At 34.4% G+C, this 14,974-nt stretch overlaps 1 protein-coding gene across 50 annotated transcripts in view; it reads right to left on the reverse strand.

The window, feature by feature from the left end:
- LOC5578934 (calcium-activated potassium channel slowpoke) overlaps positions 1-14,974 on the reverse strand; it is a 226,985-nt gene that overhangs the window by 79,545 nt on the left and 132,466 nt on the right. For 26 of the 50 annotated variants that reach the window (XM_021837453.1, XM_021837454.1, XM_021837457.1 and 23 more), the window contains exons 8-9: positions 14,787-14,897; positions 14,055-14,160 (exon numbers count right to left, since the gene is read on the reverse strand). In XM_021837453.1, the coding sequence (XP_021693145.1) occupies positions 14,055-14,160; positions 14,787-14,897 (217 nt within the window). Of the gene's footprint in view, positions 1-9,034; positions 9,141-14,054; positions 14,161-14,786; positions 14,898-14,974 lie in introns of all 50 variants that reach the window. The other 24 variants (XM_021837496.1, XM_021837463.1, XM_021837461.1 and 21 more) reach the window with 1 other exon arrangement.

The raw sequence follows: 14,974 nt of genomic DNA on the forward strand, positions 1-14,974 counted from the left end.
CAACTATATGATATAATGGAAAACAAGAACAAAAATATATAAAACTTTGATGATTCTATATTTGAAAAAGTGATAGTTTTTGGAAACGGCATGCTTAAAAGTTAGATCTATGTAAAATGTGCAAGTAACAGCAAACAGGAAACAAATGGAGCTCCTATGTCGTTCGATGCAAACTACGCTTTCTTTTCTGGAAGTAACCTCTATTCGATACTACCGATAGCAATAGTAAAAAATATTGGTATAATTTCACCTTCTCCTTGACAGCGCGCTGCAGAGCATAAACATGAGTTGAATATTGAATACTTGTTTTCGAAAGATTATCTTTGTTTGAAATACCACGCAAGATTTTTGATACCAGCAGCATCAGTTTTACCACACAAAATTATTAATTATTATAACGATATTTTCTTGCACCATTTTTGCACAAGTTCCCAAGACGTTATTAATTTTAGGATCTGGGTCGATTTTGATTATTGGTCATCTGGTTCCGGAAATAAACTCAAATTCCTTGAGGTCCGCAGCTTAAACTTACCTATATATCTAAGGCTACAGATTGTTTTATGTTCTGTCATTCGCTTTTCAAAACAATACTTTGACGAGAGCCTGTTATGAAAAAATGAAGCAAATTGGTACATCCGGTTTTAGCATTCACATATGATTCAGGTATCACCATGAGCGTATAAAGATCTTTTAAGCTTCAAAACATCATTTAGTAACTTTAAGATTCAGAAATTTTATATGAGCAGCCGAGGACAAGGATGGAAATCTAGTGATCATGACAAAATAAATGATGCATCGCGGTTGTTCTTTATCGTGCGATCATAGCAACAACGATTAACCATTAGTCGTCAAGTTCTAACAACAAACTCCACTCTGTGAAAAATGAATCGCTCGGCATGTGTGCTAACGATCAATTGTTCGCAAACCAAAGTCATAACTTTTGGGGGATTTTTACGTTTTTATTCCGCGATCTACCTTATGGTATGTCATTTAAGATTCGAATGTCAATCGGGTATGGTTTGAGTGAAAAATTATGCCGTGAACGCGTTCTGATTCATGTTAATCGCGACTTGTTACAACATCCGACAAACGGTTTGTCCCGCGACAAACAGTGCATCGGATGCTCCATTTATCCTTACTATGCGCGCGTGATGAGCTGTTCGAATCATGCTTCTGCAAGAGCAACGGCCCTCTTAGACCATTCAAATACTATCCCGACCAACAACTCTGACTGTATTTGGGATTACAGCGCATGGTAAAACCCATCTAAACAAGCTCCAAACCTGGAGGGCACCATTGCTGTCATAGGATGTTTGGGGATTGTTTATCATACCAGTAAAGTAAAACAGTAAAAAATAAAGTAAAACTCCTCAATGGTAAATAAGCGAGAAAAATGGGTTTTATCAGTGCTTTCTCTGTGGGGCTCTCTTTCGCTACTGCTGTTTATCAAGCTTGTTACAACTTGCGAAACATTGCCGATCATTGACCGATTCAGAGGCGATGTTTTTCTTCGCTTGCTTTAATCGTTGAAGCACGATCAATTGGATCACTGAAAACGAATTCTGCAATGCCTGATGGGGAGTGTCAGTCCCTCAAGGAACATCGGAACGTCTTCAAAACCAGGTGACTAATAACCTAAATCGACATGGATTCTAAAAATAGAAGAAGTTTTCTTGAACTTGGTGCAAAATATTGGAAAAATGTAAGACTTAGACTTCAGGATATCTTGGATCATTAAAACTATGACATAGGGCTAAAAAAGCTAAGAAAATCAGAGACTTTTTTTAAATAACAAAACGTTTTTTCAATTCGTTAAAGTAATCAAAAGCGATAAATTTGGGTGATGTTTCAAACAAAGATTTCAATTAACAGCTGTTTTGATGAAGACACCAGTGTAATACAATTAGGGTATGCCTATTGTTGAGCAGACTAATTTTTCACCAAATGTTGAACAGCCTGTGCATTTTGTACGAAGTGTTGAACAATTAGCAGTCAATTAGACTATTCAACAATTGGCAACAGAACCTATATAAAATTCAGATTTAGTTCTATGATTTTGTCTTCTCGTAGTGGACCGTGTTCAATTGCTGCCTTCGAGCGCCTGAATTAAGCAATTTGCGTTCTCTGCTGAAAGCTAGGATACGGTATGTCAAACAATCTATTTAATCTAACTTAACTTGTGTTCTATCTACATGCTTTTTTCTATTGTTTGCCAGAATATCAAACTTACAATAAAACTAAAGCGGAATAGCGCATCTTAGGGAAATAAAAAGTTCAAATATGACTTCTTTCCAAATAAGAAGAAAAAAGAAACAAATGCGTGTTCTGAGAGAGTGATAAAACTTCCACTTACCGCGCACACAGATGGTCGAGAGAGGGGGGAGGGGGTGGAGACTATGGGTGACACGGAGTGGTCGCAGAGGAACGCACGAGACCAAACGAAAGAAAGAGTGGGGAGGAACATGCGATTACAGATGGCACTGTACAGCATACAGCCTTCAAATGCATTGATGTGAATTAATGTTTTTATATGTTTTTGTCATCAGTAGGTGAATTCCGGCAAACAATTTCTTCGAAGAGAAGAAATTTTCTTCTACCGACAAATATTTTCGTAATTTTGAATCGTAACTTTGATCGGATCTGTTGGTCAAATTCAAGCGTTATTTTTTTTTAGATATTTAAGGATTCAGTGTTTAACTTTTACAATCCAGACACCCTAATTACCAACTCAACGGTAAATTTTCTATAATGTGTTATTTTTAATCGACTGCATGCGACAAAGAGCAGGATCAAAATTTTAAAGTAATTCGTCTATTGTTTTCTGAAATGACGGATGCAAGCAATTATTTACATATTCTTTTAAAAAAATCTTCAGGAATTTTCGCTCTAACTCATCCAACAATTAAAATCAGAAATCCTCAAGTAATTATTCAACTCTTCAAGATTCCATTTGTACACATATCTTTAAAAATAAATAAATGTCACCTGTGACACATTAAAAAAATCATCCAGGGCTACCTCTTAGAGGAAATCTTTTAATGATTCATTCAGAGATTTCACATATTTGACTCCATGCCTTTAATCTAAGTTTTTTGGGCTCTTCAAGTGTTTGAACAATAATTAATGAAAGCAAATCTTCTATAAGCCTAGGGAAAAAACACAATATATGATGAAGCTAATAATGACGCAGTTCCTCCTCGAACAGCTCTTGAATTTGTCAAAGTATGTTGCAAAATATGGTATAAACATTCCGGAAAAAATATTCACAAATTTCATGGAGAGTTGTTCCGACGATTTTTGAAATAGTTCAAGTATTGGAACATGAATTTCACTACAGACACCTCCAAGCATTTCTCTAGGCATAGGCTTCCCAACAGGAATTTAAGTGTTACCTTAGTTGATGAAAAAAAAAAAAAATTCTGAGTCAATTTACAGTCAAATCTACATAAGTCGATATTGAAGGGCCCATCGCCTCATAGAAATATCTAATTTAAAAAAAAATTGTAATCTGGGTCAAGTTTGATGTTTAAAGCATAACTATGTAGCATAAAATGGGCGTAAAATTTGGACCCTAGTGGAATAATCAATATTTCGAGAAAACTACAGTCGATTCTCCACAACTCGATATACTCTATAACTCGATGGATTTTTCGGTCCCTTCAAATTCCCATACATCTTGCTCTCCATAAGTCGATATTTCTATAACTCGATATCTCCATTAGTCGATGTCACGTGAGAGGAAAATTTCCCTCCATAACTCGATATCCATTTTAAAATCCTTCTTATACGGGGAAATTTGGACTGATTCTTGTTTGTAAGTGAATAAATACTTACAATTTGTAATCAATGTTTAAAAACATTGAAATAAAAAAAAATATTGTGGGTAAAAAATGGGATTTTTCGAACATTTCGAAAAAAAGTTTTCAAATAATTGATTGTAAAATAATATCAACAAAATATTATTACTTTCTACAGTAAAAATCATATATGTATTGGAAATACAAAAATTTGTTTCTTCGATTTTGAGATTTTTTGCGTTGGTGTATTCTATAACTCGATAATTCTATAAGTCGATGGTCCCTTGAATATCGAGTTATGGAGAGTCGACTGTATTACCTACAGTTGAAAATACACAAATGCCTAACAGTAGACCTTCAACATGTTGGCTACGATTTTACTGAACAAATTTATGGCAAAATATTTACCCATTTTAAGATTTAATAATTTTAAAATTGATTGTCAAAAATGAACTTTTGCCACACTTCACACTGATTCAGAGAACGAAAAACATATGTTTTTAGTTTTCGATGTCCAAGCGTCATTTTAAGAGCGCGGTGTCTTCTGAAGTTCTTAAGCTTTATTTTGATATAAAAATATAGGGTTACCCAGAAAGTATGGGCACGACTTTACCATACTGCCATTTCGAGACTAGTGCAGATAAAAATCTGATTTTCACACATTATGTTCTTCCACTTATCGAGAGCAGATTCTGAATTTTGAGCGATTTTTTCGCTACCTCTTTGTTGATGATGTTATATTTCTGGAGGCATCTCTTATCAGTTCTGCACAAATCGCGATATTTTTGAGCGACTTTTCTGTACAAAATTTGTGCTAGGTCATAGAGTACGTACAATGAACACCTGAAAAAAATATATACCATTGCCGATACGATACATGATCAGACCATCTCTGATTTTATTTGAAATTATAAACTTAAGTATATGAAATTTGAATTGAAACTGAAAATTCGATTTCAGCTGTGCTCGATTTATACAAGGGTCAAAACCAAGTCCTTGTATGTCCGTAAAAACATGCACCAATCTAAAAGTTTTGTTGCTTATCCAAAAGTTTAGATATTTGACGTAAGTAAATTTGAAAAGAATATTTCTAATTTATATTGAACATACCTGAAAAGCTATGAAGCGCGTGAAGTTATCTTACGTGGAGAGAGAAACTAGCATTTTTTTAGAATTTTACTATTTTGTCAAATGTTTGCTAGCAAAGCCAAATAAAATTTTAAACAAAAATTCTTGTAAATCACCTTAGATACAATGTACTTGAACTCACTACATCAAAGGAATTTGATAAAAACATTAATTACTAGTTAAGTTCCAAAAAATCACAAAACTAGGGTCTGTGTTGGCTAGATAAGAATTGATTTTCTAATACCAAAAATTTCAATATCAAAAGTTATTTTATCAAACAAAATTTTCACAGGCAATATTTAAGATGCCCCCAGAAAAAAAATACAAAAATATAAAAATATTAATTTGTTTAAGAACATATTGTGATTCTCGTTGTTAAAGTCGTGCCCATACTTTCTGGAACACCCTATATTTGTGATCTATTCACCTCGCAGTGCAGAGTGAAAGTATTATTTTTTTCAAATCGAGTAGCTGTCTTCAGCAAAGTTGTAGGTAATGATTTCTGACGGAGCGTTGAACGTTAAGGACGCCATTCACGGATCATTGTAGTACAAAGATAACAACCAGTTAATACAAGTAAACTAATTCCAACTAGATAGGGGCTTATACTTAGAAATAGCGATGAATGGCGCCCTAAACCTATAATATTCCCAAACATATTGTTCGGTACCATTATACTTTTCCACATTTCAAAATTTTCTTAACAGATACAAATGTTTTGTCTCTATTTTTGACAACATTCGTGGGAAGAAAGAGAATGCCGAGAGATTTTGGGTTGAAAATACAATCGATATACTTAATTAATAATATACTTCTACGGGACGATTAATGGCGTTTTTCAGCAGCCTGCTTGATAGCAAGACGAAGTTGGCCGGGACTACTAGCGTATGACAAATTTAATCAGATTTTCATACAGTAGTATTTTTATGAAGGTAATATTTTGGGCAGCCCGGGAAATAATTTCCCGTTGTCGTAAGTCCCACCCTAAATTATTATTAGTTGCAGCTCAAACGCTGACCGAAAAAATCCTTTACTTTTCATGAAATACATAACCATGAATGTTTTCAAAATTGTGAAAACCTTAGAAGAAAATGTTTAAATGAGCCATCAGATTCAGTTACCTCGCTAAACGGGGCAACCAATGCACATTGGGGAAATCCGAAACGAAAGGTGGAAAAAATTGATAACTTTCTTAATAGAAAGATTAAAAATAAGTTTTATAGCTCATTCGAAAGGAAATTTTTTCAAGAATCGATTGGTGGTGGTTTCATGTACGTGTGACAGCTCTGAGGTAAGCTATGATGCCCGTTTTGCCCCGATTCCTTGGAAAGACTAGATTTCCATGTTGTTTTGTGTAAAACTGTTTTATTGTGGAGAATACTTCCCATGAATTTCATCATTCCTGATTCATTCAACAATGTTTTACAGAGAACGTGATAAAAAGATGGAAATTTAGGGAATTATGGGGCCAAATGTACAATGGAATATTTTTAAAGAGGAATTTTTGTTTAAATTTTTTCAACTTTCTTTTTTATCAAAATAAATTTTAAAATAGTCAAATAATCATGAATATAGCTTGCAGAAACAAGTTGTAGCGAAATTTGTACAAAATGTATGATTAGTAATTATTTTTTGGGTACACGATATTGATCTACATGATCGATTGCCGCTAGCCTCATTGATAGGAGGTAGTGGGAGCATATAGTTTAATGGCTATATTTGCCCCAATTCCCCTAAAAACGATTTGTTCCATAATTTATTGCACAGACATCACCGAATTCAACTTATTACGAGTTAAATTATTTTTTTTTTTTTTCAGTAGATGATACAATATTTAAATTTTGAAACATAGGAGATTTTGGGGATCTTTTATACATAAATAAAAAAATAATTGAAAAAAATAAAATTGAATACATGAAAAAATATATCTACAGTTTTTTCATAGGGAAACTAATTATTCAGCTACACAAATAAAAAAAGTCGAAAAGTTGAATTGAGTGCGGGATTCGAAGCGTCCGGGCAACTCGAATCAACACGGTAGCTACTGTAATAACATGAATTTATGTTGAATCTTCTGGAAGTTACACGAATGACTCAATTTGCTTTATTAGATTCCATGAAAAGTTAAAAGTAAGTCGTCATTTCTATTGTCCTAGTATTGCAATAGTGCTAATATCCCATTACTGTGGTATGTTTCCCTATGAGAAATATCCAAAATTACGCAATAAAAGGATGGGTGAGAGGAAAAAACCGCAATGATTGGACACACATCCTATTATTGCCTATTGTTATAAATCAATGTTTTTGTAATGAACATATATTTTTTCAATAAACTTTAAGTAAAATGCAACATGTTAGGTATATTAATGGCTTGGAAGGATATACTGGATATTCAAAACGATTTTTTGAAAATTCATCTTCCTCGACAACTGGGTTAATATCAGAATTAATGGCCAATTTCCTTATACATTTATAGCAAATTTCAAGTTTGTTGATGGATTAAAAACGGTTTCCAGACATTTATACAAAAACTAACACACAATTCATATTCACGATAGGCTTAATTAGCCCCTTATACAAAAAAAAAGTTTTTTTATATGAAGTATGAAACGATGACAAATTGCCATAGATTTTTCAAATGATTTCTATAATATTTGATGTGAAAGTCTCCTAGTTGAACAGCATTTAATCCACCAAGCCATTCATAACATTATTTTTGAGATGAGCTAGAAATCTTTAAAAAATTGCCCCACCTTACTCTAAATTGAATATTTTGCCGCTTTCAACCTATCATAAAAACTTTACATTGACAGCCTATTTAATGCACTCATAAAATATACAAGACGTGCCATAAATTATCAAAAAGAGCACCATAACAAAGTGAGTAATGTTTCAATAAAATAAACAATATGCTCCATAATTAAGCAAAACTGTTCAATTAATAGACTGAATTGTACCGATGAAACCACAATTTTTTTGCACATCAGAAAATGTATTGTTTTACTGGTACAATTTAACCTATTCATGGAAAATTTTTGCTTATTCGTTTAAATATTGTAATTTTCATTAGTACATTACTGTATTTAGTATGGTGCATTTTTCAATTATTTGTGGAGCATTTCAGATACTTTTATTGTCGTAATAAAACCTTTTGCCCTTTCTATTTCTACATGTTTCGGTGCAACGGATTTATTATTCTACTTCCAACTTTTCGACCATTGGTTCTCCTTTGGTAGTTTTACCTGAGACGAGACTCGCGATTGCTGAGTTTTTTTCTTATTCCACTCAGTGTGTACATCAATCTTGCGCAAGCCGTTCAAGCTCTCACATGACCATCTCAGCAAAAAATATTGCGTTTGCAGCACATCGAAGCATAAAAGGCACTTTGAGTGAAATTTCATGCCAGCAAATGTAGCAGACATTATAAATAACTATAGTCTTGTGTTCAGATTTTTCAGCATCTTTGGAAAATCTGCTCCGCTGACAGTGGTATTTAATAATATTTTATTTTGAACACAATACTCTTCAATTTTTCAGCCATAAAAAACGACGGGCTGCATTTGACGTTTCGTAACAGCGGAATCATATGACGTCGATATTTTTCCTCTTCACGAGTCTCTCTCAGGTTTATACCATATCGATTGTTGAACAGCACCTTTTCCAATAAGCCAGCCAAAAATGTCTGATTATCATCTACACCAAAAACACATCAATGCATTTGAAAACCATGATCGGGAATATTTACAAGAATTTTCCAACTAAGAAAAAGGAGAAGAGCAAAAACTAACCAAACCAAAAAGGAAAAAAAACAAGGTAGAAATTCGTCGTTTCAATCGTAGTTCGTGAATGGTGTTCGAACCGCCAAAAAAAGCTCGTCAGGTGGAAGAAACAGGAGGCAAGTCTGTATCCTTGTGTACTCATGTGGTTTTAGTGGTAGTGGGGTGGGAAGGGCTCTGAGTAGTACGAGTGTTGTTCGCTTGTAGTACTCTACCGGAAATGATAATAACAAGTACAAAGGCTTGAACCAAAGAACCAAGTAAGTATTTGATGGGTTTTCTTGTACTGAAAGGGTGGATAGAATGAATTGTATCAGAATATGCATTTATTACCTTGACCCGCTGCAGATCGATCGGACTCATAATGGTCCCCTGGAAGAACTCCACGGTGGTGAAATGGCGCTTGAACAGACCTTCCAGCTCCAGATCGGGTGGTTTACTTTTCATTTGAATTTTTGAATTTGTGTTTTTTTTTCGTGAAGTGGGAATTGCAATATATTGATTGATTCAGGTTTCAGGTTCGTGTTCGAGAGGTGAGAGCAAGCATATAGGCAACAAAATAATTCGATAAATTGAATAAACGGTTGTTTTGTTTGATTTGATTTTTTTTTTGCAAAAATTGTTACACCATAAACGGGGAAAAAATCGCGGTAGGTCATTACATTAATCGTTAATTTTCGTTATAAGTCGAAGCGTGAGTGAAGATACAAGTGACATTTGAAAGAAAATGAATTAAAAAGAGAAATTTACTGTCGTTAGTAGTATTGGATTGGATCAAACACAGGTAGTGGAATGGATCACGCTTAAAATTGATCTGATGAAAAACGATTTGAATCGATGAGTCTAAGGGACGATAACTTCGATCAATTATAATATTAAACGGTTACATTCTTGATTCATCATCTGAAGCTGGGATGCAGCTCAACGCGGAATTCCTTCATTAGTGTACTGAAGTTACTGAGGGATAGGAAACAAGTCTTAACGTAACTGCTTTTCGCAAGAGTAACGGAAACTGTTTGCAAACTGGCAATCGAAAAGAGCTTTCAATTCGAATTTGAATTCAACCAAAATAAGTAGCAGTAAAAATTTCGTGTGAGAAAGATGCGGCATTCCAAAATAATCTATCGTTTATTGCTGATTGAAATTATGAAAACGAAAATAACAACTGATAGCGAGAAATTGCGAGTAAATGAAGATATTACGATGAAGTAGAACTAAAAGCAACGTCTTAGTAAAACAATTTCGGAAATTGAGTAAGATAGGCATTACCTTGAACATGCAATCGAAGTGAAGAAGAATTGGTAGTGAAAGAATCCGGTGTCTCAAACGTAGACGCTTAGCTCGCTATATAACCAATGGAAATATTTCGCTACCAATAACAATACAAATTGATGTAAACATGGAAGTTGTAGGAAAATTTTGATTTCGGATAAAATACGTTTATTTTTTCTTCTTGGTTTTGTGAACAAACCGAAGCGACGTGGCGGTACTACGGGATCCGTTTGCTGAACCACTTGCTGCATTTCTACGGAAGCGAATGGAACGGAGCATCTATCCTAATTATACGAACTGGTAATTATACTGTGCAACCCTTTGGTAATTGTAAATGAAGCTGCGTACACATAGCTGACCGATCGCGTCAATCTGGCGGCAATGGTTGTTTGAAGGACGGAAAAAGAAAAACTGCATCTATTTCGAAGGAACTGAATAACTTGAACTGGAAAATATGGAAGGATTATTGAGGTAATGTCGAATGACTTGCATAGTGCTGAAACTACAAGTCTTCAAAATTATCTGAAATTCCTAAATTGAAGGCTTATGAAGTAATCAGAATCTTATTTCCATTTCTGTTATGGTTGATTTAATTCGTCCCTATTGGCATATGGTTCAATATGGCGACCATTCACCATAGCTATATGGTTCTATATGGCGACCGTGACAAAGCAATGGCTGGCAAGCTTGACGAACCATATGTAAGGACTTGGTTGGAGTATATTTTGTGACTGTGGTAGAAAAATTAAACATCAATTTGCTTGTTAGTTTTTCCTAAGAAGAACCAGTTCCGGTGGTCCCGAAAGTTGGCCAATCTGGACAATGGGATAAAACTACATCGATTTATGCCTCAAAACCAAATGCATGACATCTAAATCTTCATTATATATGATTTTTGGCAGTAGGATTAATAAATGCACATTACAGTCCTTATTGATAACCGGAATGTCCACCTGTGAAAACTCTATCATTCAGCTCTTTAATTAATGTTCGAATCCTCTGAGCAGAATCTCAATAGAGAAACTTAAAAGTAGATGGAGTATGGTATACCTTTTATTCCGTTCCTAAATCTATTCAGATACTTCTAAGAATTACTCCGATAATTTCTTCAGGAATTTGATTAAACAATTATTTGAGGATTTTTGAAGACATTGATAATGCAGGACTTATTCTGCAATAACTCTACATTAGATCTTCAAAGGATGCCTGAAAAAACTTCTCTAAATATTTCTCTGCAAGTGTCTCCACGTATTTTATCAAGGACTTCTTCAAGTTTCTTGAGTAATCCTGTCAGTGCTTCGTTTTTATATTTATATACCTTCCAGGAAGAGATTTTTCAAGAGTCACTACAGGATTTTTTCTAATTATCAGTCAAAGATTTTCCAGAAATATTGAAATCTATTTTTTGTGGATTACTCCCTAATATTTATCCTTCATATTATTGAATTTATACAGGATTCCATTGGGAATTCATTCGAATATTCCTGCAAAAATTCCTGCAGTGAATACTGCAAAATCTTCCACAAATACTCTTCCAGCTACTCTCCATAAAGTCTATCAAAGTCCTTGGGATTCTTATAAGGATTCATTCAAAAAAGTATTTGTCTAGAGATTCCTCCAGTAATACGGTAAAAGATTCCTAATTTCCATCGGTTATTCAGTTTGGAACTTTTCCAAGGAAAACTTTTCAAGGATTATTGCAAGTTTTCCAAGGATTTCTCTAGAGATTTCATCCCTTACAGATACTTCTAAGATACTTCTAAAAGTTACTCCGGTGATTTCTTCATGAAACAGTCCAAGAATTTATTTAAAGATTTTTTAAGGATTCTTAATTCTTTACAAGATGTTTAAAGGAACCTCCCTAGGTATTTCTCTATCAGTTTCTAAATGTATGACAAGTATGAAGGAACCTTAAATTTTCCTTCACATGGTTGTTGTTTTATGGCCTAGCCTTTCAAAAAATCCTTGCCTTAAAATAGAAGTCTTTGATGGGCAATTTATCAGACAGAGTATGAGAATGTCTTTCATGACTCTTAACCTCTAAATTTATCTTAAATCTCAAAAAATGTAAACAAGATTCGAAGAAATCCTTAATCGAACATGATATTACTGTAGTGTTAATAACGAAGTCATTGAATCATTTTAAAATATTTAAAATGTTATTTGGTTCATTGGTTGGTAGCTATTTGAATATATTTGGCATCACTGCTTTGGTGGAATGAGAAAGACTGACGATTCCAATAAATCTTCGGCTTGTGAAAAATCACGAATGAAGCGAGTGCGCTGAAGGAGCACAGATATGTGTGGCTCGTTGGTTGGAGAGAGAAAGAACGACATACCATTAGGCGCGTGGTGCTTTGTCGATCTGATTAAAGGATTCCTTGGATAGATTTTGTGACCAACAGACGTGTTTTAAATGACGTTCGTTCAAGTAATTTTAATTATGCTATTTTGTGATAGAATTTGATGAGCGAAATTTCCCAGTGATCGGATTATGGATTAACGACAATTACTTTTAACTGAGGGCTCATGTAGCATATAACATTACGGAGCCGAATAAATTTCGAAACTATTTCTACTTTAATCTCTGCAAATTTGCTATCTTTATTAGTTTAAAGACGTTCTCATCTTCGGACCAGTAAGCGTATTTCATCATGGGCTTCTCCAAGAGATTTCTTAAGTAATTCTGTCAGTGCTCTGTTCTGTTATTTATATATCTTTTAAGAAGGGATTTTTTCAAGAGTCACTACAGTATTTTATCTAATTCTCTATCAGAGATTTTTCAGGAATATTGAAATCTATTCGTTTGTGGATTACTTCTCAATAATAGACCCTGAAGACTTCCATCCCTGAAGACTTTCAGGGATATTCACGGTAATGCTGTTTGCGTTTTCCTGGGATTTTATCTGATAATTCTTCAGGGATTGCTCCGAGGGTTACTCCAGCAGCTCTTTCAATGAAGTCTTTGGATGATTTTTCCATATTTTCTTCTCGAAACTGGCGAGGTTTTTGTTGAATTTATGCAAAACATTCCTGCAAGAATTCATTCAGAGAGTATTGCAAAATTTTATAAAATTACTCTTCCAGCTGTTCTCCACAAAATTCTTCAGAAACATCTCGTAGAGAAGAAGCATCAGCAGCATCGATAAATCGCTTACGACGACAAACCAGAACGTTTGTTCAAGGTTGTCTTGAAAGGTCTTTCAAGTAATGATAAATCACTTGAAAACATCAGAAGTACCGTTCGACATAACCTCATCCAGCTTTGCACTCAATTACAACTCAACGTTCCGTTTACTCCTTTATTTCCCAAAAAATAGATGCATTTTTGTTTTCTTCAAATTCAACTACCATCAAACTTACTTCGTTCCCTTGAAACTTAAACGAAAATAAAGCAGTGCCTCTATAAGCTGCTACTGCTTCTCTGCACCGTTTATTGTTACTGGAACATTTAGAGATTTGAAAAAGTCTAGCATTCTACGCAAAATTACAATGAATAATTTAAGCGAAACAAATAATGAACTGTTATTCAACTATTCAAATAATCCAAGAGTGTAGTACAATCGATACCTGCTGAACGTTACTGCAAGATAGTAATTGGACGTGTATTCAACGACGACGATTGTCTTGTGGAAGGTGGAATTGGTGATTTGAATACTGTTCAACAAACCTGGTTGGTGGTGCTTTGATATGTGCAATACTTTTTTTGTGTTCATTGGTACTGTACGTGTGTATACTGAACGAAATTGTATTCTTTTCCGATTTCTAGGGACATTTTACTTTTTGCAAAGCATTGTTTTGTTTGAGAGAAAGAGTAGTTTTGTGCTTTAGTGAATGGGCGGCTGATAATGTTCAAAATTCCGTTTGTTCACTTTCATTTTAGGTTTTTGGAAGTTTTACTAAGAAAAAGGGGGAGAAGCTGACTTTCTCCAACGTAAGCATATTGATGAACTCAACAAGTGAAAGTAAGAAAATGGTTCGTTTTTTGAGTGTCTTTGCGTTTTTTTTTTCTTCAGAATGTTTTTGTTTGAAAGAGAATATGAACTTAATTGGTTTGTTAGCTAATGGTTGTGGGATGTACCTTTACTCGCTCCAAATCGACTGCGTTCATCATAGTTCCCTGAAAAAACTCCACCGTTGTGTAATGTCGCTTCAAGAGACCTTCGAGTTCCAGATCAGGCTCCTTTCTATAGTTCGGTATTTAGGTATAGGTAGTTTTGGTTTAACACGTTAATATTTGGTTCACATGTTTTGGTTGTTATCGAACGAATCATTTAGAATGTTTAAAAAGATTCATAGCTTCAACAAAGCGGTGAAAGAATGAGAAACAAAACAAGAAACAATGGCAGTGTGAACAGAATGATAATAAAAATGAAGAATGGGAAGTCAGTTCGAACAGAATCGACAGCGAAAGAAGAAGAAGATGAGGGGAAGAAGATCACTTATTAATTTGGAATGACTTTGACGTAATAGCTTTGGGAACAAAATTCATTTAAAAAATTGCTTTAATATTATAATTGATGAATGTAGGACGATTGTATCGGCATCGATTAATTGCTTTCGATAATACTTAAACATGGTAACAAGAGAGAGAGAAACGTTTATATGAGGTTAATGCAAAATGACTCTAATGTAAGGAAAAAAGGGACGGGCAAGGTACTTTTCGTTATCGTTTGACTAGGAGAGCTCTAGCTATGCTATGTAATCAATGTAATGTTGATTTGCGCGATTATCAACTAACACACAAACAAAAAGTGGGTGTAACTTAAGACTCAAATGGCAAATACGCAACATGGCAAACAGGATCACTTACCGATGTAAAAATACCACTTCAACGTCCACATCCTCGCGATCTTCGTGTAAAAAATCCTTCAGGAAGTGTGACACCGACTCGTACGTTATATGCCCGCACACCACGATATGTCTTTAGGGTGGTTTTTCAAACCAATCAGCACATTTTGTTTTGTCACAGACACACACCACAACGATAAACATTTAATT

The sequence above is a fragment of the Aedes aegypti genome, chromosome 1 (genome assembly GCF_002204515.2).
Source record: "Aedes aegypti strain LVP_AGWG chromosome 1, AaegL5.0 Primary Assembly, whole genome shotgun sequence".
Lineage (NCBI taxonomy): Eukaryota > Metazoa > Arthropoda > Insecta > Diptera > Culicidae > Aedes > Aedes aegypti.